The sequence below is a fragment of the Rhinoraja longicauda genome, chromosome 9 (genome assembly GCF_053455715.1).
Source record: "Rhinoraja longicauda isolate Sanriku21f chromosome 9, sRhiLon1.1, whole genome shotgun sequence".
NCBI classification, from domain to species: Eukaryota; Metazoa; Chordata; class Chondrichthyes; order Rajiformes; family Arhynchobatidae; genus Rhinoraja; species Rhinoraja longicauda.
Window position 1 is genome coordinate 26443569 of NC_135961.1, and position 23771 is coordinate 26467339.

General features: G+C 41.5%; 1 protein-coding gene across 3 annotated transcripts in view; it reads left to right on the top strand.

Annotated features, from left to right (window-relative positions):
* plekhh2 (pleckstrin homology domain containing, family H (with MyTH4 domain) member 2) overlaps window positions 1–23771 on the top strand; it is a 79983-nt gene that overhangs the window by 48770 nt on the left and 7442 nt on the right. For all 3 annotated transcript variants that reach the window (XM_078404991.1, XM_078404990.1, XM_078404992.1), the window contains 15 exons: window positions 505–591; window positions 805–963; window positions 2025–2105; window positions 3318–3497; window positions 5727–5835; window positions 6349–6461; window positions 7931–8110; window positions 9806–9903; window positions 11875–12052; window positions 13803–13958; window positions 16172–16269; window positions 16510–16651; window positions 19308–19453; window positions 20205–20334; window positions 22359–22445. In XM_078404991.1, the coding sequence (XP_078261117.1) occupies window positions 505–591; window positions 805–963; window positions 2025–2105; window positions 3318–3497; window positions 5727–5835; window positions 6349–6461; window positions 7931–8110; window positions 9806–9903; window positions 11875–12052; window positions 13803–13958; window positions 16172–16269; window positions 16510–16651; window positions 19308–19453; window positions 20205–20334; window positions 22359–22445 (1944 nt within the window). The remainder of the gene's footprint in view (window positions 1–504; window positions 592–804; window positions 964–2024; window positions 2106–3317; window positions 3498–5726; window positions 5836–6348; window positions 6462–7930; window positions 8111–9805; window positions 9904–11874; window positions 12053–13802; window positions 13959–16171; window positions 16270–16509; window positions 16652–19307; window positions 19454–20204; window positions 20335–22358; window positions 22446–23771) is intronic.

Here is a 23771-nt window from a genome sequence, read left to right on the forward strand (position 1 = left end):
ACCTACAAATCCCCCCACCTCCACTGCTCTCTGGAACATGCATTCATTTCTCCCATCCCCTTCCACTTGTGTTCCTTCCTCTGGCTTCACAAGAAGCACTTCTATTCTTATCTCACACCTTTTGTCTTTTCACCTTTTTCATCCAACCATCTGCCAATCAAACCCCCCTCCCTCCCCTTCACTTGTACCTATCTATCACTCGCCAGACTTTGTCCTGCTCCTCCCCTCTTCTAGCTTTCTTCCCCTCCCCCTTCCCCCGCCCCACCACAATCAGTCTGAAGGATCCCAACCAGAAATGTCATCCATCCATGTTCTCCAGAAATGCTGCCTGCACCACTGAGTTACTCCAACACTTTGCACCTTTATTTTCCTCCATTTTTTGGTCTGCTTTCAATTTGAATGCAGAAACTATTAATATTCTTGAAGTTTTATTACTCTAATATTTGTATACAAGACTCCGTGGCCCTTACTGAAAAATAATTTCATTCTTGTCTCTCAATCCAGAGTGATGTTATTCGTAAACCACAGGGCCAAATTGAGCTCAATGTCTCGAATCGTATTGTTAAATGTGATGGAAAGCAAACAATTCAGGTTAGTGTTTCACATTTCATTTCCAAAATACAGCACCTGTTTCAGTTTTTGAACACTAAATAACTGATTTTGCATTAAATCTATTTTCAATCATTGGAAATGTTACTTTTCCGAAGGTTTCTGAGTCATTGTCCAGATGATCGGTTGTTCAATCATTTACCCATCTCCAAAGACACGGTGCCTGACAATAATAAGTTTGTTCTGTTTTCTAAGCTTGTCACAGAGAAAAAGACTTACTACCTGACTGCAGATTCTCCTAATATTCTCGAGGAATGGATTCGGGTTTTACAGAATGTTTTACGCATTCAGGCTGCCAGCCCACTCTACACACAGCCGGATATCAAGCCATCAATCGAAGGTTTACTAACTAAGGTACTGATTCCAATAATTAGCTATTAGATAGTCATGATGAATTATAGGAATTTACGGTCAGTCATGATTCATAGAAATAATAGGTATTGTATTGCATATAATCTGAAGTGTATATATAATTTATAAATATGTATATATAAATATGTATATCTATCTATATAGCTTTAAATGTTGATGCACAATTGAATAAATAATCCTATGATAAGTTAAGGAAATCAAAGAATTTCAAGATATTTTTAAAATGCAGTGGTTTCCTGATGAACATACAATGTAATCTTAAAGGTGAAAATCAAAACAACTACAGATGCTGGACACCTAAAAGAAAACAGAAAATTCAGGAAACAGGCAGCAGACCAAGATGAAAAAACTCTTCCTCAAATTCACTCTAAATCTCCTTATCTTATCTTAATCCCGTGCCTCTGGTTATAGAGACCAAGGGAATACTTACAAGGGAAACCCTCTGCCATGGAATACAATTCCTACTACCTACCCTATCCATGTCTCTCAGAATTTTCCATATCTCAATCGGGTTTTTCCTCAACTCCAAAGAAAAAAAACCCCCAGCCTATCCAGTCTCTCTTCATAGTTGAAATGGTGTATCCAGGCAATGCCTCAGTGAATCTCCTCTGCACATCCCTGATATAATGAGGCGACTCATTGGAATCACATCCCTGATATAATGAGGCGACTGGAAAATCACACAGTAATTCAGCTGTGGCCTAACCAATGTTTCATATAGTTGTAATGTGACTTCCTTACCTCTTGTATTCTCTGCTCCAGCTAATGAAAGTATTATTTAAGCCTTCCTAATCATCTTCCGAGACTCTTGCAAATGAACACCAAGGTTCCTCTGTTCCTCAATATGAACTTGGGCTCTACCATTCACTTTATATATCCTAGCCTCGTTCATCTCGCAAAATGCAGGACCTTGTATTTTCTGCAAGATTGTATTCCATTTGCCATTCTCTACCTATCTTGCCAGCAGATTTCTATAAATCTTTTATGTCCTGCTATTTATGTGTCCATTGTGTCAGGTCCCATAATTTTGATTTGTCTTGCAGGTAAAGCATGGTTACTCCAAGAAAGTCTGGTGTGCACTTGTTGGAAATGTTCTCTATTATTTCCGCAGTCAGGAAAATAAGGTAAACCATCAGATTTGTCACTACCTGATTCTCTCCAAATCGTGTTTGTCTGCTAGTACTCTTTGTTCAACATCCTGATTCTTAATGTTGCATTTGGTGAATATATCATTTTATTATTGCTCTTTAAGGTAATTACATTATTTGTATTTTAATTTCATTCCATTAGTGGGTATCTGGAAAAATACCTCATGCACCTTCCACCCTACAAAATGAAAGTCCATGCCAACCACCGATCACCCACTCGTACTAGTTTAATGTTATCCCACTTTCACATCCACTGCCTCCACAATTTACAGAGGCCAATTAACCTACAAACCTGCACGTCTTTGGGATATGGGGCAGAAACTGGAGCACCCAGAGGACACTCACGTGGTCACAGGGAGAACATGCAAGCTCCGCTCGGGTGGCTCCTGAGTCGAGATTGAACCCGTGTCTCTGGTGCTGTAAGGCAGCAGCTGTCACAGTTGCGCCACTATGCCGATGCTCGATTATTGTATTATTACCACGCCAATCTGGTTGATATACTTTGTTTGAAAGTGGTCATCTGTGATTTTTACATTTTAACATTTTTAAAAAAGAAGACCAAACAATTAGACGAGTTCCACCTAAGGCACTCTGTGACAATATAATGCACTCCTGCACCAGCATGGGCAGCAGTAATGTTGAGATAGAGTTGCTTCCTTACAGCACCAGAGACCAGGGTTCGATCGTAACTATGGGTGCCGTCTGCACGGAGTTTGTACGTTCTCCCTGTGACCACTTGGGTTTTCTCCGGGTGCTCCAGTTTCCTCCCACACTCCAAAGACATGCAGGTTTGTAGGTTAATTGGCTTCTGTAAATTGTCCCTAATGTGTCAGTGGAACAAGTACATGGGTGATTGCTGGTCAGCATGAACCCGGTATGCCGAAGGGTCTGTTTCCATGCTGCATGTCTAAATAAATGTCTAGTAGTGAATTAGGCGATAATTTGTGCTATGGCCATTGACCATTACAGGTTTAGCTCACATTAAACCCTTCCAACGTAGATATGCCTTTCAGTCAATTTGCACTGGTATTTGAACCTAGGCTCTTGTCACATTCACTGCTTTTAACGTGGATTTAATGGACTGTGCACTGTACCTTGAAGCTCAAATCAGTGACTCTTTTCACAACATTTGCATTATTTATTCCAGCACCTTTGTATTTTATTCAACATATTTTGTATATTGTCAAGTTTCCATTAGGTCAGATTAATTTGATGGAAGCAGCAGTTGAAGAGGTGGACAGATCGTGTGATTCAGATGAAGATTATGAGACCAGCAGTCAGAGCCTACTATCTACACATTATACAATTGGCATTCATCCCAAAAACCAGGGCCCTACCTACCTCCTCATAGGCTCCAAACATGCAAAGGTATGTTTGCAATTATTTACTAAATCTGTTATAATAATTCTGTAAGGACATTTATACTAGTGAGAGGTAACCTTCATTTTAATGCCTTAGACATGATACAGGATTCCTTTATCCTCGAATATTCCCCCAAAAGATTTACAGCTGTTTGACAGTTGTGAAGCAGGAAACATAGCAGCTACTTTCTGCACAGCATGGTCCCACGTCTAGCTATGAAGCAAATGCACTGATCGTATGTACCGACAAGGAGGAATTTCTTTAGCCAGAGGGTGATGAATCTGAGGAATTAATCGCCACAGATCGCCACGGGGGGGGGGGGGGGGTGGAGGCCAAGTCATTGGATATTTTAAAAGCGGAGATTGACGGGTTCTTGATTGGTGAGGGTGTCAAAGGTTAAGGGGAGAAGGCAGGAGAGGGAAAAATTGATCAGCCATGATTGAATGGTGGAGCGGGCTCGATGGGCTGAGTGGTCTAATTCTGCTCCTTTGTCATGATAGGTTTGGGGATATTCATTGAATAATAATAATAACTATTGTCCAAGGAAGTGTAAGAACTACCCTACTCCTCATTGTGTAACCTCATGGAAACGTTTTCCATAAACCTGAAAGGGCTGACACGTCCTCTGTTTAATGTTTCTTCCAAGAAGCATTAATTAGGATTATGACCTGGAATTTGGTCTATGGCTCTTGCTGTTGTCCTCAAAGAAATCTCACTACAATGATCCAACATTCTCAGTAATAAATATATTTTTGCCTTTCCCAATATCAGTGACAGATGAACCTCAGTTTGAAATTACAGCACATGTCTAGTACCGAGGTGATATCACGTGGGCTAAATCACAGACAAACCAGGAAAGAAATGCTCAATTTGTAATTAACCTTCTAATCATTTTATAAAGCACAATATAAAGATTGAAACACAACACATGGGATTAGATAGAAAGTTAAAATAAACATAGTTGTCATTATTTTAGGAAGCACAGAAAATTGAAATACTATAATGAACCACTCCTGCATTGTAGGACTACATTTTTTAAACCTTTTTTAAGTGATTAGTTTTTCAATATCTTCCTATCTGTTCACATGGGAGAAGGTTGCAAAACCATGCCCCTTTGGAGGATCAAGAATCACTTGCATTTCCTCCTTCATTTGCACGAATGTACTCCTGCCAATGGAATGTTGGCCTTCGTAACAAGAGGAGTTGAGTATAGGAGCAAAGAGGTCCTTCTACAGTTGTACCGGGCCCTGGTGAGACCGCACCTGGAGTACTGTGTGCAGTTTTGGTCTCCAAATTTGAGGAAGGATATTCTTGCTATGGAGGGCGTGCAGCGTAGGTTCACTAGATTAATTCCCGGAATGGCGGGACTGTCGTATGTTGAAAGGCTGGAGCGATTGGGCTTGTATACACTGGAATTTAGAAGGATGAGGGGGGATCTTATTGAAACATATAAGATAATTAGGGGATTGGACACATTAGAGGCAGATAACATGTTCCCAATGTTGGGGGAGTCCAGAACAAGGGGCCACAGTTTGAGAATAAGGGGTAGGCCATTTAGAACGGAGATGAGGAAGAACTTTTTCAGTCAGAGGGTGGTGAAGGTGTGGAATTCTCTGCCTCAGAAGGCAGTGGAGGCCAGTTCGTTGGATGCTTTCAAGAGAGAGCTGGATAGAGCTCTTAAGGATAGCGGAGTGAGGGGGTATGGGGAGAAGGCAGGAACGGGGTACTGATTGATAGTGATCAGCCATGATCGCATTGAATGGCGGTGCTGGCTCGAAGGGCTGAATGGCCTACTCCTGCACCTATTGTCTATTGTCTATTGTCTATTGAATTTATTGTTAATCTCTAGATACGATGATAGTAAAAGATGACAGTTTCGCAGCTGTTAAGTCTGGACAAATTTGTTCATCTCGACACCAGGGGTTGAACCTGGCCTGGCTCAGAACCATCTCGACACCAGGGGTTGAACCTGGTCTGGCTCAGAACCATCTCGACACCAGGGTTGAACCTGGCCTGGCTCAGAACCAGGCATTTCTCTTGGTCAAAGCAGGTGCCCACAAATGTGAAGGTCTAGACAGTTGATTACCTACTGCTACCATCAGTTAAGATTAAATATTAAAGCAGAACCATTCCCCCAAGTTTAACAATGCATTATGAGCCAGTCAAGTAATTATCACCATTGTTGGCTGGCCTTGGATTAAACGGTTATTATAATGTGATTTGCTTTTTTCAAAGGACACCTGGTTTTACCAGCTAATTGTGGCTTCAGGTTGCACTGATATAAATGTGGGAACTGAATTTGAACAGCTGGTTGGCAACCTATTGAATGCAGATAAAGATTCAAGTAAGTCTAATATTTCAATGTATTTAAATTTATATTCGGAACATTATGTCTGAGTGTAGAAACAAAGAACTGCAGATGCTGGTTAATACACAAAAGCACACAAAGTGCTGGAGTAACTCAGCAGGTCAGGCAGCATCTCTGGAGAACATAGATAGGTAACATTTTGGCTCGAGACCCTTCTGAGGCTGAGCAGCAGAGTTAGTCCAGCATTTTGTGTCCTGTCATGTTTGAGTGCTGTTTTTAACAAATTGAGGGATATCAACCAGTGTTGTTAGAAAGCACCCATGATGTGAGGCATGGGTTTTCACATATTAATGTGATTTGGGAATAGATTCTTACCAAGACAGACAAAGCTTTATGTGCACATATGCACCACCATGTTGCCTCTTGTTAATCTGAGCAATGACTGAATTTTAACTTTTGAAATTGCAATAATTTTTACTTGTATTCAGTTCCAAGGTCAATAATTCAGTTCCAAGGTCATTTTTGTTTGTGTTTTGACTCTCTTTTCAGGCTCCCAGCTCTGGGCCCACCCGACACTGTGCTACTGTAAAGATGGGATATCATCTCCTCTTACCACACTGCCATCTGCAGCTCTGCAGACTGAAGCACTCAAACTGTTTAAGGTAACATTCATTTGTCTCCTGAAGAACTATGGTCCATTTAGACCACTAGAACTCACTGACATTTACCCCCAACATGCGACAGTATTTGAGGATGAAGACAGAAATCCAAATGTCGATGTTGTTGAGCATATTAATTGTTAGCTTTGTCTCATTCTCTGCCGCAATCTTGAAAAGATATTGCTGATAAGATAAGATAACCAACACAAGTGCCACATCACATTCCCTCAGGATTTAGAATAGGTACACTACAAATATTGAATGATATTAAGTATGCTCAACATTCATCATCTTTTTTGGATAGACACAAAAAGCTGGAGTAACTCAGCAGGTCAGGCAGCATCTGTGAAGAAAAGGAATAGGCGACATTTCGGGTCGAGACCCTTCTTCAGACTGAGAGTCATGGAGAGGGAAAGGCTGGAGCGATTGGGCTTGTATACACTGGAATTTAGAAGGATGAGGGGGGATCTTATTGAAACATATAAGATAATTAGGGGATTGGACACATTAGAGGCAGGAAACATGTTCCCAATGTTGGGGGAGTCCAGAACAAGGGGCCACAGTTTAAGAATAAGGGGTAGGCCATTTAGAACGGAGATGAGGAAGAACTTTTTCAGTCAGAGTGGTGAAGGTGTGGAATTCTCTGCCTCAGAAGGCAGTGGAGGCCAGTTCGTTGGATGCTTTCAAGAGAGAGCTGGATAGAGCTCTTAAGGATAGCGGAGTGAGGGGGTATGGGGAGAAGGCAGGAACGGGGTACTGATTGAGAGTGATCAGCCATGATCGCATTGAATGGCGGTGCTGGCTCGAAGGGCTGAATGGCCTACTCCTGCACCTATTGTCTTGTCTATTGTCTATTGTCTATTGAAACTAGACGTATGAAATGGTACAGAACAAATCAGAGCCTGTACTGATAACCCAGGAAAGGTGGAACCCATAATGGTCACTTGTTGGCTGTGGAAGAGGTGATAACGAAGGGATACGAATAGTGAAACTAGCAGGATGACTAGGGTGGGTGAGAGAGAGAGAGGGGATGCAAGACAGGAGAGAGAACTCTTTCTTTATCTATTCTATAAAATCCATTCATTTTATAAAATAAGCTTGGCATTCATTGTCTTTTTTTGGATGGGTGGGAGGACGAGAAGAGAGAGGGAACATTTTTCATTACTCTTTTTTTCCAATGTTTTCTTTAAAAATCCTTTCAATTACATTCCCAAACCTGATAAACAAACTCTTAGAGGTTTAATTCTTCAATCTATCTTCTGTTACAAACCCCAACTTGAGAAGCATCTTCTTGCTCTTTTGACACTTCTAATTCCAGCTGATATTATGGATCTTTCTGGCAATCAAGTCCCGGTGTTTGGCTACTTTTGTGTTTCTAACCCAAATCTAACAGGGTTGATTTAAGATTACCCAAAAATCCACTACTGTATTAGTTATCAAATAAAATGATGTTTTGTTTTTTAAATCTTCAGACTTCCCAGTTATTCATCAATGTTGCTATTGATGCCCCTGCCATTGACTATCATGTATCACTGGCTCAGAGCGCTTTGCAAATGTGTCTCACACACAGAGAGCTTCAGAATGAGATCTACTGCCAATTAATCAAGCAAACGAGAAAGCAGCAAACCCAGAACCACTTTGGAACACTTCAGGTACAGTGACGAATTTTCCAAAAATTGGAAAGTTGCATTGTTTAGTTACAAGTTGAAGCAAATTGTTGTTTGGATGAGAAATGTAGTAAAGTGACCATACCAATCAGTTAAGATTCAGAACTTGAGTAAAACACAAAGTGCTGGAGTAACTCAGCAGCTCGGGCAGCATCTCTGGGGGGAATGGGTTGGTGATATTTCGGGTCGGGACCCTTCTTCAGACTCAGTCCTGAGCCAAAATGTCGCCTATCCATTCCCTCCTCCATTGCTGCCTGACCTGCTGAGTTACTCCAGCACTTTGTGTTTTGCTCAAGATTCCAGCACCTGCAGTATCTTGTGTCTTCAAGTTTCAGAACTTGCTTTCTCACTAAATCTGTGTGGTACCCCTTCATTCATTACACTTGCCACCTGCTACGTATTGGGCTGTAACTAATTATAACGATACCTGCATATAGAAAACTATGTGAACAACAGAATGTTTTACCATTGGCCTTGACTGGTACCTTGCCTATTGTCTTAGTTTGATGACCACTGCCTCAAGAGGCTTTTGAACATCGTCTCTTAACAGCCAGATGAGCCCTTAATGTGGCCTCTAAAATATCCTGAAATGAGCTGTAACAAAAAGCTTGTTGTTCAGTGTTCTTAATTTCTCCTCCAATACCAAGATTTTATTACACAAGGCGATGGCTTCAAACCCTGTGCATACAAGCTGCTTATCTTCTAACTTCACAATGAATTGCAATCTTTTGAGCTGTAGAACATCAGGGTTTGGCATCTTTGGCTGCAAGGAAAGAGACAAGATTGTGGATGGGGCTAAACTAGTTGGGGATCAGGGCTGGTGAAGTAGGCAACTGATTGAGTTGAGTGCCTGGCAGTTCAGTAATTGGCATTTGGTCAAACTGGTGATTTGGGCTTGGGCTCAAATAGACTGGTGATCAGGGGACCTGAGGACATCAGCATGGGGATGGTGAAGTGATGAGAGCCAACACGAAGACTGCCACTTGGAAGTCAATGGATAGCTTGGATTTTCCATCAGGAAATCAAAGAAACTAATTAAATAAAGAAATAGAAACAAGGAACTGCAGATGCTGGTTTACAGTATCATATGTTTCAAGTTCACTCATTCTTCAAGCCCTGAGAATATTGGCCTATTGTCAAGACGAAGGTGTTGGCATCTTGCAACTAGCATAGTGAAGAGAATTCAGATCCAACAGCCTGGTTGTATTTTAATTCTGTTTATACAGACAAATTGAAGAATATTCATCGAATTCAGCGCCCACTTAGCTTGGTTTAAATAAATTAAATGGAGTCATGCAGCACGGAAACCGGCCCTTCGTCCCAACTTACCCATGCCAACTAAGATGCCCCGTCTACACACGTACAACCTGGTTGCATCTGGGCCATATCCCTCTCACTTTACTATCCATGCACCTGTCCAACTGTCTTTTTTGTTGTTATAGTATCTGTTGCAACTACCTCCTCTGGCGGCTTGTTCCATATACCCAGATGAATTTTGATATAATTTCATTGATATATTTTGCGAAATGTGTGACTCAAAAAGAGTTCTTACTGCATTGTTTCTCAAATTATCCATGTTGATGGTTATATCATTGTAGAATAATATGTATAACCCAATAAGTAAGAACGTGCAGGGTAATCTGGGAAAATCTGCGTCAAACTAATCTTTGTATCTTTTAGGGATGGCAGTTCTTGGCTTTATGCATTGGCCTTTTTCTTCCTCAACACCCTTTCCTCTGGTTGCTCAGAGTTCATCTACAGCAGAATGCAGATCCAAGGTATGTACAGCACAGAAAAGGGTCAGTAAATTGCTGCCTGAATAATGGTGAGACTAACATGGCTCATGTTTTTAGGCTCAGGTGCTACAGCAAGTTCAGTTGATGGAAGATGTGTAGTTCAATGCAGAAACCCAAATACTGCTGTTCCACTCCATTATCAGCTGCAAAACCAATGCCCCCCCATCCCCCATTAATAATAAGTGCTAAACTCATTAAAGAAATTCAAGCTTGTGCATTTCAATCTAAATTCCCCGTTAACATGACAGGTATTTATTTCGGGCAAGCAATCACTTTAGTAATGAGAAGTAGTAGTGAAATTAACTAAATGTTGCACCCTGGTCCTTCAGCTATTAATATTGAGGGCGTGCAGCGTAGGTTCACTAGGTTGATTCCCGGAATGGCGGGACTGTCGTATGTTGAAAGGCTGGAGCAATTAGGCTTATATACACTGGAATTTAGAAGGATGAGGGGGGATCTTATTGAAACATATAAGATAATTAGGGGATTGGACACATTAGAGGCAGGAAACATGTTCCCAATGTTGGGGGAGTCCAGAACAAGGGGCCACAGTTTAAGAATAAGTGGTAGGCCATTTAGAACGGAGATGAGGAAGAACTTTTTCAGTCAGAGAGTGGTGAAGGTGTGGAATTCTCTGCCTCAGAAGGCAGTGGAGGCCAGTTCGTTGGATGCTTTCAAGAGAGAGCTGGATAGAGCTCTTAAGGATAGCGGAGTGAGGGGGTATGGGGAGAAGGCAGGAACGGGGTACTGATTGAGAGTGATCAGCCATGATCGCATTGAATGGCGGTGCTGGCTCGAAGGGCTGAATGGCCTACTCCTGCACCTATTGGCTATTGTCTATTGTATCAGAGATGGATGAATGAATGAATGAACGAATGAATGAACGAACGAATGAACGAACGAATGAATGAATGAATGAATGAATGAATGAATGAATGAATGAATGAATGAATGGACGGACGGACGGACGAACGAACGAACGTATTTATTTATTTATTTGCCAAGTATGCATATACAAGGAATGTGCCTTGGTGCACCCCTCACAAATGACAACACAAACATACAGTTAACAATTAAGAATAAAGCATAACCACATCAAAACAATAAGGATACAACATTACGGTCTAAACATGTGGGTGAAAATAAACCAGAACAAAAAAGAGACTACAGACTTTGGTTATTGAGTAGAACTATTACTCGTGGAAAAAAAGCTGTTTTTATGTCTGGCTGTGGCTGCTTTGACAGTCCGGAGTCGCCTTCCAGAGGGAAGTGCTTCGAAGAGTTTGTGGCCAGGTGAGAGGGGTCAGAGATGATCTTGCCCGCTCGCTTCCTGGACCTTGCAATGTACAGTTCGTTAATGGGGGGAAGGTTGCAGCCAACAACCTTCTCAGCTGCGCGAACGATCCGTTGCAGCCTCCGGATGTCGTGCTTGGTGGCCCCTCCCCCTCCCCCCCTCCCCCCCTAAATCACTACATCAATGCTCCTAAGGCTCCTGCCATTTACTGTATACAAGATGCCACATAAAAACAGTGAGAAAACCATCAGTTTGTAGTCTTCTGTAGCGTGATAATGAGACCATGCAAGTACAGTGAAAAGATTTTGAACGTGCTCACCAGTCAGTGGAAAGATAGGATATGATTACAATCGAGCCATCCACAGTGTACAGATTCATGATAAAGGGAATAACGTGAATAATGTTTAGTGCAAGGTAAAGTCCAGTAAAGTCCAATCAAACATAGTCTGAAGGTCTCTGATGAGGTAGATAGTAGTTCAGGACTGCTCTCTCGTTGGTAGGATGGTTCGTTTGCCTGATAATAGGCAATTTTAATTTAATTTTAATTTTAGTTTGGCACTCTTGCCGATATTGAACAATACTGAACTGTGGATTTTCTACTTTACAATGCCAAGAAAATAGCAAGTAAGATTTTGTTGTACTCCACTCACAAATTCCAGGACTGAACTTGGAAAATACGCGATTTACTGCCAACGGTCACTGGAAAGAACTCAGAGAAATGGAAGTCGTGAATCAAAACCTTCCAGAATGGAAATCCTGTCAATACTCTTGAGAAATCCATACCACCATTCATTACCCTTCAGCATTCCCGTTCATTTCATGAATGGCACATATCAGGTGAGCACGTTACTTGGCAATATGATTTTTCATGCATTGTCATTGTTGTTAATTGTAATTTGAGTCATACAGCTTGGAAACAGGCTTTTCGGCCAACTTGCCCACACCGATCAACATGTCCCATCTACACTAGTCCCACCTGCCTAAGTTTGGCCCATATCCCTCTAAACCTGTCTTATCCATCGGAGATGTTCCTTATATGTTTCTTAAACATACGGTACCTGTCTCAACTACCTTCTCCTGCAGCTGGTTCCATACACCCACCACCCTTAGTGTGAAAACGTTACCCCTCAGGTTCCTATTAAATCTTTCCCCCCTCTCCTTAAACTCATGTCCTCTGGTTCTTGATTCCCCAACTCTGGGCAAGAGACTACTTGCATCTACCCAATCTATTCCTCTCATGATTTTGTACACCTCTATATTTACTGGGTCTAAATTGTTCTGTTGCATCCTGCTGCAGGCAGAACAAACGGATGCAATATTATCTAAATACCAAAACCCTCGTTTGTTTGTTTGTTTGTTCCTAAACTACAGCCAAAACGGTACACGACTGCATGACAATTTTAGGCCCACCTTACTCATCGTCATCCCTTTGGTGCTAATGGAAGAAGTTTAATTGAAATCGGTGCTATATTTTTAAAGTTATTCACATTTTAAAGTTTAAATCTATCTCCTAGGGAGTGAGGGGGGGGAGGGAGAGGGGAGGAGAGATAAGGGGGCTGAGGGGGATGGAGTGGGAGGGGAGGGGCAGGGGGTGGAGGGGAAGGGGGAGGGGAGGGGGGTGGGAGGTGGAGGGGGGTGGAGGGAGGGAGTGGAGGGGGGTGGAGAGGAGGGGGGGAGAGGGGGTGAGGAGGAGGGAGGGAGGGGGGAGAGGGGATGGGGAGGAGAGGGGGGAGAGGGGATGGGGGAGGAGAGGGTGCTGCACCAATTCAGGGTAGATTTGGGCCCAATGGGTTCCCTTGGTCTAGTTTCTTATTAAACAGCCACATAGCAAGAGTTAAGGCACTGAATGTTTGTAGCTGACTTAAAAAAACTGAATTAATTTTAACCCATCAGCAAGATGATTACATTTGCAACTTGTCTCCATGGGAACTTTGGCCTAGCTTCATCAGAGATACGGAAACACAAGGAACTACAGCTGGTGGTTAATAAAAGATAGACATAAAGTGCTGGAGTGACTCAATTGGTCAGGCAACATCTCAGGAGAACATGAAGGAGGGTCCTGACCCAAAACGTCACCCATCCTTGTTCTCCAGAGATGCTGTCAGCCTCACTGGGTTACTCCAGCACGTTGTCTTTTTTCCCCATTGGAGATGTTCCCTTTGGCTTATGCATCTATCCCCCACCCTTGTTGTAACTTCAAACTCATTTGTTCTCTTCTTCTAAATAATCAAAACTAATTATGGTGAATGTGTGACAATTAGCAGTGGGTATTAGGTGCATATTATTTCTTGAACAAAGTTACAATCAAAACCAAGGCACAGGATCAGATAATGACCACAACAGCAACTTCTTCCATTAGCACCAAACGGACGATGGTGAGTAAGGTGGGCCTAAATTTGTCGCGCTATCGTGTACCGTTTTGGCTGTAGTTCAGGAACGAACAAACGAGAGTTTTAGTATATAGATAATAAATATATCAGAAAAACATGAGACATGGTGATTTTGTTGAAAACATATTTTTATCTACACTTTTAACTTATTGCAATGTCTGCATTGACTGAAAACCTGTTGTGTTCTGAATGTGCAGGTGGTTGGATTTGATGCATCCACCACAGTGGAAGAATTTCTACACACACTGAACCAAGAAACTGGCATGAGGAAGCCTGTGCAGTCTGGATTCTTTCTTTTCACAGATGATCCCTCAGGAAATGATCAAGAGCACTGTCTCCAAGGAAATGTAAAGGTAATCATTTGGCGTAACTGAGGTCTGGTGACTGATGGAAGGCCACAAGTCCATACACAAATTATGTGCACAATCTTAGCAATTAAAAAACAGTGTATTAAAAATACACTGGTATTACAGATCAAATTGATCGGTATCTGGAAAAAATTCTAACTTTACCTCACAACTGGTTGGATCAGGCTGGAGAACACTCTTTTGAAAAGTCAAAGGTTACAGGGCGGAGGGAGGAAAATGGGGTTGAGAGGGGAAAGAGATCAGCCCTGATCGAATGGCTTAATTCTGATCCTATGTCTTATCAGGATTAATGGGAAAGGTTGGTAAATATATAAGGAAAAAGCAAGGCAAGATGAACAGCAAAGGGGATATTTTAAAACCTGCTAATTACTTGAAAAGGTAGTTTAGCTCAAAACTGTTTAGTCTGTTTACTTACGATGTTTAACCTGTGCAGTTTTTATTGAACAAAGCTTAATACTTCAAAAAAGCTGTAACACAAACTAATTTGTTTTCTCTATCCTCGTTCTATTGAAGTTTCTGATCTGAAATGTTAACTCCCCACAGAAGCTGCCTGAACTTGCTTAATGTTTGCAGCATTTTCAGTGTCTATGTTCTATAAGAAAAAGCTATTTGACATTGTTCTCACCCTTAGAGTATTTGAAATAACCTTGTCTAGCATTTAAATTTTGGTAACAGCTTTGATTGTAAAAAGACAAGGATTGAAATGCTCTGTCAGTTATCAAAAATAAATAATCTAGAGAAAAAGATAAACAACCTGAAAATGCTTGTGCACCCTGTGTTTTCCTATCTCCCCAAAGCTAGCATCCTTTAAAATTTATGGATTTTACAAATAATTTCCTTTTTTGTTGTCTGATTTGGGTTTGATTTGAAAGACTTAATCCATTGCAAAATCCATTGATGTTTGCCAAAGGGTTTGAGCTTACAAAACTTGCTTCCTAATGTGACAGCAGAAATGTTGGAGTGAGGGGAATGCTTTAGTTTATTATTGTCACATGGACGAGGTACAATGAAAACATTTTTGCTGCGTGTCAAAACATTTTTGCTGCAGTCAGCAAAAAGACTAGACATGATTGCAATCAAGCCAACCACAGTGTACAGATACAGGATAAAGGGTATAAGGTTTAGTGCAAGGTAAAGTCCAAATAAAGATAGTCTCCTGAAGAAGGGTCTTGACTCGAAATGTCATCCATTCCTCCTCTCCAGAGATGCTGCTTGTCCCGCTAGGTTACTCCAGCATTTTGTGTCTATCTCCAATGAGATAGATGGGAGGTCAGAACCCCTCTCTAGTTGGTGAGAGGACGGTTCAATTGCCTGATAACAGCTGGGAAGAGAGTCAGTTGGAGGTTCTGGGAGAGTCGGTCAAAAGGCTGCAGGTCTGTCCAGAGTTTGTATGTTCTCCCTGTGATCGTGTGGGTTTTCTCTGGGTGCTCCAGTTTGCTCCCACACTCCAAAGGCCTACAGGATTGTAGGTTAATTGGCTCTGGAAATTGTGATTTATATCTAGTGTGTAAGGAGAGTGCTAGATTATAGATGATCGCTGGTCAGCGTGGGCTTGGTGGGCCAAAGGGCCTATTTCCGTGCTGTATCTCTAAAGTCTAACGGTCTCGACGGTCGTGGTAGGCCTCACTGGTCTAGTCCCTGCGGCTGCAGGAGACGCTACAGGAGGTCTTTTGGTCTTGGGACTCGGAGAATCGACTGGGACAGTCGAAAATCTAAGGCAGTCACCTGCCCTTGAATCCTACTTTGGCCTGAGTCCCACCTTCAGTCCTCTGATGGGAAGTCAGCTATGGCTCAGGCCTCTTGCAATGTCAGGGCACTAACTTTGGTAGCCTTTGAGACCCTGCCCATTTATATAAACTTTATATAAATGAACAATTAATTAATTACTAATTTGTTAACCGTAACTTTATTATGAAAAGAATAAGACAAATTAATTGATGATTATGATAAATAATAATTTTCAAGTAAATTACTTTTCAATCTAGAAAATTATATGTTGGAATTTTCCACATTTTATAAATTCCTGCCTATTTTGGCAATTGGATAATTTTCTCCAGACTGTTTATGATTTACTTTTTGGAGTTTACAGACTTATGTGTGTTGCTGTATTATTTTAATGCACTTGGTGTTATAATGTTACCTAGATTTAAGAATTTGCTGAACCAATAAATTCAGGAATATTTCTTGTCTTGTTTCAGATTTGTGATATAATTTGTAAATGGGAGCAAGCCTCCAAGGAACAGCATCCTGGGAAATTTGAGGGTACACGAACTGTCCGACTCACCTACAAAAACAGGTAATACTGAAAGCAGGCAGACTAAAATTACCAAAAAAAAAAGACACAAGTGCTGAACAGCTCAGCAGGTCAGGCAGCATCCCTGGAGAACATGGAGAGGTGACATTTCGGGTGGGGACCCTTCTTCAGACTGATTATAGTGGGAGTGAGAAAATTGGAAGAGAGGTGGGGACGGCCTGATACTGTGATTCAATGATAGAAAAGCCAAATGGCTAATACTCCATTATTTGTTATTCATAGGCTGTATTTCTCAACACAAATGCGTGGAGAGACAGACAGAGAAAAGCTCTTGCTGATGTATCAAACTAATGATGCAATTGTAAATGGACATTTTCCAGTAAACAAAGAGCTTGCATTAGAAATGGCAGCACTACTAGCTCAGGTAAGAATATCACAAATCTATTCATCAATTGTGGTTGAAATAATCCATCTCAGTTCAACGTTGTAAAATAAATATCTACATTGGCAAAGTGGAGGAGCAAATATTTAATTCCAAAATAAAAATATTTAAACAAACTTTCTTTTTATGGGTCTTCCTTCGCTGTTTTTGATGAGTTATTGATTTTTGAATATAGACACAAGCTGCTGGAGTAACTCAGTGGGTCAGGCAGCATCTCTGGAGAAAAAAGGATGGGTGACTCAGTTCCGCTGAGTTACTCCAACACTTTTGTGTCTATCTTTGTTATTAACCAGCATCAGCAGTTCCTTTCTACTCAGTTATTGACCCTCTTCAGGCAGCTTCATTCATAGATCTCAAATGACCAGATATTACAAAAGAAGGTATCACAAAATGCTGGAGTAACTCAGCGGGTCAGGCAGCATCTCTGGAGAGAAGGAATGGGTGACGTTTCGGGTCGAGACCCTTCTTCAGACTGATGTCGGGGGGGGCGGGACAAAGAAAGGATATACGTGGAGATAGGAAGACAGTGGGAGAACTGGGAAGGGGGAGGGGAAGAGAGGGACAGAGGAACTATCTAAAGTTGGAGAAGTCAACGTTCATACCGCTGGGCTGTTAGCTGCCCAAGCGAAATATGAGGTGCTGTGCCTCTAATTTGTGGTGGGCCTCACTATGACACTGGAGGAGACCCATAACAGAAAGGTCAGACTGGGATTGGAAATGGGAGTACATCAGCGAGACCAAACGCAGACTCGGCGATCGTTTCGCTCAACACATTCGCTCAGTGCGCCTTAACCAACCAGATCTCCCGGTGGCTGAGCACTTCAAATCCCCCTCCCACACCCAGTCTGACCTTTCTGTCATGGACATAGTGGGGCCCACCACAAATTGGAGGAACAGCACCTCATATTTCGCTTGGGCAGCTTACCGCCCAGCGGTATGAACATTGACTTTTCTAACTTTAGATAGTTCCTCTGTCTCTCTCTTCCCCTCCCCCTTCCCAGTTCTTCCACTGTCTTCCTGTCTCCACCTATATCCTTTCTTTGTCCCGCCCCCCCTGACATCAGTCTGAAGAAGGGTCTTGACCCGAAACGTCACCTATTCCTTCTCTCCAGAGATGCTGCCTGACCTGCTGAGTTACTCCAGCATTTTGTGTTACCAATTTGTAGCAGCATCTGCAGTTATTTTCCTACAGATATTACAAAAAGCTTCCCAAGACCACAAATTATAATGTTTTCTCATGGAAGTTTAACATTGTTCAGCCGGTAAAACCACAGTTGGACGATGTTTCCATACAAATGGGCAAGAAAAGATCTGTGTGGCTATATAACAGAACTTGCTCCTTCCCAAATTAAAAACGTGTCGGGGTTATACAACCAGCAGCTCCTCAAAGCATCACAATTACACAATTAATTTTGTAATCCAAAAGAATGAATGCCAAGAAACTATTTAATCTTAAGAACTGTCGTGCTGAACCCATGAAAATGTTTCCAGCAAGCATCAATTGGTTGCAATGCACTCAATAATTTTTGTTTTATTTCTTGACTTCTTAAAAAATATATATGTTGTACTGATAATATACAGCATGTGTTCAAAGGGAGAAAAACACGATGTGCTGGAAGAATTTAGTGGTTCAGGCACTATCTGGGGAGGGAATGGATGAGCAGTGTTTCAGGTCAGGACCCTTCTTGTACAATAGGGGCATGTCTTTCTCTACATTCATTGAACCATCAAGTCAATACATTCTCATATAATATAACAATTACATTCATGCTTCTTCCTTAAATAATCCATCCATTAAGTACTTGATTGGCTGTTACATAGAGCCCAGCCCGGCAGTGTACAGAAGCAACAGTGCCTTCAAACATGGCCCTTCCCCAACAAGCTTTGGACAGAGAGTAAAACCGGAGGAGGCACTGGAATATCAGAATATCATCTTTCACATTCATTGTTTAACCCAGTTCAGATGGAGGATTGCACTGTCCACTGTAGCAACTGTTCAGATTGCCATATGTTGACCAAATTGGCTGTTTGGCTTACGGTACCACTGCTAATCAACTAAATTTCCCCCAAAACGACACAAAGTGCTGGAGTAACTCTGCGGCTCAGGCAGCATCTCTGGAGAACATGGATAGGTAACATTTTGGGTCGGAACCCTTCTTCAGATTTCTATTAATTCTGAAGAAGGGTCCCGACCCAAAACGTCACCCAGCAAATTTCAAGAAAGGTCCCAATCCTGAAATGTTACCTATCAGTCTGAAGAAGGGTCCTGACCAGAAATGTTGCCTTTGAATCTGAAGAATGGTCCCAACCTGACAATGTCGCTTATCCATGTTGTCCAGAGATGCTGCCTGGCCTGCTGTGTTACTCCAGCACTTTGTTTTTTTTTTTTAAACTAGCATCTGCAGTTCCTTGTATCCAACTGAATTATCCAGTTGTGGATATTATTTGCAATTGCAACTTTAGAGGTAAGATTATTTAACAAATTAAAACAGTATGGTAGAGATATCTGGCACTTCCTCGTGATCCTCGAAGGGCTGGGTGGATGACTCCTGCTCCTATTTCTTTGATTCTTACGAACCATATTTTAACCTGAATGAAAGAATAGTGGCAAAATAATTACAAGCTGCATTTTCTTTAGGTGGATTTTGGAGACTTTGAACGACCATTCTCGTCTCCAGCCGGTCATATCTCCAAGCAATTGAAATCAAACCAAGCTCTGAAGCAAGTGATCGAGAAATTTTATCCAAAAAGGTACAAACAAGGATGTACAGATGATCAGCTCAAGTAAGTATGGAGCCATTCAGGGCAAATACTGAGTGCCAAGCAAGGTAATTTCTAATGTGTAGGAAGGAACTGCAAATAAACACAAAATGCTGGAGTAACTCAGCAGGACAGGCAGCATCTCTGGAGAGAAGGAATGGGTGACATTTCGGGTCAAAGGGTCTCAACCCAAAACATCACCCATTCCCTCTCTCCAGAGATGCAGCCTGTCTCACTGTTACTCCAGTATTTTGTGTCTGTTTTAAGCAATTTCTACTGTTCATTTCAGGGTGTGTTCCAATAGTTAATGCAACTATAGGTCCACCACCGATTTTCCGGCATCCCTGGTTGCAGAGCCTTTCTGGATTAACCATATTGCTGGACCAACTGAGGTCATGGCCTCCGAGAGAAATGTAACGGTACCGGAATAGCCAGCCGGGGAGCCAAGATAATGGCCCCAAAATCGGCTATGGGAATGGATCTGCCAGCTCCGGCCTATCAGGAGCCCCGGCCGCAGGGTCCCAACGATCGGCGCCAAGTCCAGATGAGGTGCTGGTCACCAGTTGCTGGAAAATCGGTGGTGGACATGTATTATTTTATTGAGTGTGCAATTATATTATTTTGGAATGCAATTATATTTTACTAATTTTGAGTGCTCAATTATAATCAAGACTTTTACAGGTAACATTGCAAAACAAATATTGTTCAAAATATAGTTTGAGTATTCACATGCAGTAGAAGGTGCTATTTTTCATTACTGTTGTGTTTACTTCAGACAATTACATCAGCGGCTCTCTATGAAATGGATGGCTCTGCGAGGTCGTGCCACTGCTGACTGTGTACGCATTTACTTTGCTGTAACTAAGAAATGGCCTTTCTTTGGAGGAAAGCTATTTGCTTCAAAGGTATTATTTTGTTTACTCCCTTGCAGCTTTGATTCTTCTGGTGAATTTCCTTCTGATCTGCCATCTTAAAGGATATATAAAAGTGGTGTAATGGTTGTGGTCCAGACTTTGCACAGAAATGATGATGGTTGGATGAGTTTCTGCTAGCCTTTCCCACAGAAGCACAGATACGTTCTTGTATGCAGGAACATGGACGCTGTCTCACTGCAGCACACTGCTATCTCCTTTAACTGTCCTTCAACACTGGATGCTGGTGGAGTCCCCATCACGCAACATAAGGGAACCCACTCAAATAACCCACCCCAGGTCAAATGTAATGCAGCAAGTTCTTCTCCATTAGTATCATTGGAGGGGATAGGCAAAAGACAATGGGTTAGTTTTAGTACTATTAGGCCCTTTAAATGTTTGAGTTTATTTAAATGTCTTTATGCTTTGGTTTACTTATTTTTTAATAGTAGGAAGGGAAGGGCAAAAGGCCAAGGGTTAGTTTTAATATTTTTTAGATCCTTTAAAATGTTTAATTTTTTTAAAGTTTGAAAAGTGTTTTAATTGTTCTTGATTCTGCAATGTCAGAAACATTTTAGACAGTCATCGGAGCTCAGAGGTGTGTCAGCCGATGATTAGGCTTGTTCTGCCATTTACCTTGCAGAAGGGTCATCTGCCAGGCATGGCCTCATTGATGATAGTTACTCTGACTTTCAGCAGACAGCACAATGACACAATGATTGTGAAGCTCCCCGACAGCACCAGCTGCCCAAGTCAATTCTGGTCCTGGGTGCTGTCTGTGTGGAGTTTGCATATTCTGCTGCGGCCATGTGTTGGTAGGTTAATTGGCAACAGTAAACTACCTCAGTGTAACTGGGTGGCAGGATCATCAGGGGGAAGGAAGATGGCCAAATGTGAGAGAATAGATAACGGAAAATAAGTGAGGAATGGAACTGATGTGGAAGTCTGTGTGCAGACATAGGCTCATTGGGCCAAATAGCTTCCTATGTTGTGAGGCTAAGTAATAGGAACAAGTTTCTGCTGGGGTAATGTATGAGGAAACGTGGAAACATGGAACTGTAGATGCTGGCTTACACAAAATTTCACAAAGTGCTGGAGTAACTCAGTGGGTCAGGCAGCATCTCTGGAGAACATGGATAGGTGACGTTTCAGATTGAGACCCTTCTTCAGACTGAGGAAGGGTAAAATATGGTCTTTTTGTAGACTCCTAAAGTAACTCAGCAGATCAGGCAGTATCGCTGGGGAAAATGGATAGATGATGTTTCAGTCTGAAAAAGGGTCCTGACCTATCCATTTTCCCCAGGAATGCTGCATGGCCTGTTGAGTTACTCTGGCATTTTATGTCTATCTTTTGTATAAACCAGCATCTGCAGTTCCTTGTTATTACATTATCTTTTTGAAGATCAGCCATGATTAATGGCAGCTTGCCTTTGACTGAAGATTTTGAGCCACGATAACAGTGTATTGTGTTGAAGCATCACCTAAGTACTGGGTCATAAATATATTCAGCATTGCTTTACCTTTATCCATACCTCCTATGATTAAGGAGCAGATGAGATAAGATATCAGTAACCTACATACTTGCTGGTTCCCTATTTGAGATACACACTGAGCAGGAAATGCTAAACATCAAAAGGTTTCTGTGCAAATGTAGTGAAGGTGGAATCATTGCCACTGAAACATAGTAGATGGCCATAGACAAGCACTTAAGAACCATGAGAACAATCTCTTACAATCCTCCCTTTTAATTTTGGGAGATATGAACCAGGTTTCTTTCAGAATTATGACAGAAACATTGGCCCATGAATTGCATGACTACATTTTGGTGGCACATATTTATTGTTACTTTTCCTTTAAATGGGAAGGTATGAAAATATTGAATTTTCTTATTATTCAAACATATCTTACCAATCAAATTATTATTCAAAAGAATCAATTAATTGCTAATTTATTTTTATCAACATTTTCTAACTGTAAATATATATTATAACTTGAATTTTATTTCTGTTATTACGCAGCCTATCATTCCACCACTATCTGATCCTGCACCAGTGTGGTTGGCTGTGAATGAGAATGGCATTAGTATACTGGAATACAACTCAATGGTAAGCCTGATCACCCTCGCATATTAAGATTACTAATTTGTCACTGCTTAAACAGGCAGAATGATGCTGTTCAACAACAATGGGCTTTTCATCTTGCATTAAGGTAGTACATTTTAGAAATATTCTCCATACACATGGCATACACATTTAAGAAGTGTCTGGACTATCATTTGGGGCATGGAAAGTTATAACCCTAATGCAAGTAAATAGGATTAGCATTGTTGGCTGCAATGGGTGCCTGGGTACAGTGGGCCAAACGGCCTGTTTCGGTGTTGTATGATTCTGAATCTCTAACAGGTGGCAGAGATTATGAGGAACTAGGAGTAAGGGCAAAGATTTTCAGGGTTGATGACATTTTGCACAGAAGAGAAAAGTTGACGATGGAATTTGAAGAGAGACATAAGGTTCCAGTATTGGGTCTGGAGTGATGGTCAGTTGGCGACATCAGGGGAAAAAGGCAGCACAAGGGATAAGAACGAGGGTTGTACTTGCAATTAATCTAGTTTGGCATGAGGGCTAGCACAGCGAGAATAGTATCTATGATGCAATGGGAAAGTTCAAAGACATGGGGGGGGGAGGGTTTGTGCGAACATAAAGGAAAATATAACAGAAAATCTACTGGCAAGGGGATAGACATAATGGTCTCTGTGGCCCCTCACCAGGTGTGCATGATTGGCTTTATAGATTGCCAAAGCAGGCCTCACTCTCCAATTATGATAGATTACTCCACTTACAGACCTAGAATGCGCATACACAATTTACATCACTACATGTCCAATGGGCTCCACATGTGCGGATATCACATGCAGAGTAGACCTGGATCCTGACCATGGAAATATGTTAACTGCGGTCAGATAGATTTTAGATAAAATTCATTCACTTAGCACATAAAACAAACCCACAATACCTAGAAGAATTTAGACCCCATAAACCTCGACATCTACAGTAAGAATTTCAAACAGTAAATATGTCATTCAATAGCTCAGGAAGAGTGTTGGGGAATGGTCTGCAAAACCACAATGTAACTGAAGGTGTTACTTTCACTGCTTCTCTAATAGGACTAACCCACATTTTCAAGATAAAACAAAATATATATCATTTAGCAATGACCTGATTTGCTGTCAATGAATTTGCCATCACTAAACTTTGCCATCATTAAATACAATCAAAATTTAGAAATTTAACGTCTTTAAAATGAATCAAGAAATCCAAATTATATATTTCAGACTGAGTTCATCAAGGAAGTTGGAACCACTGCTCCCCAAAACATTCCATTCAACCCCTCGGCTTCCAGCCCCAATATCTTTGCAGCGTCCCTCTCCAGTA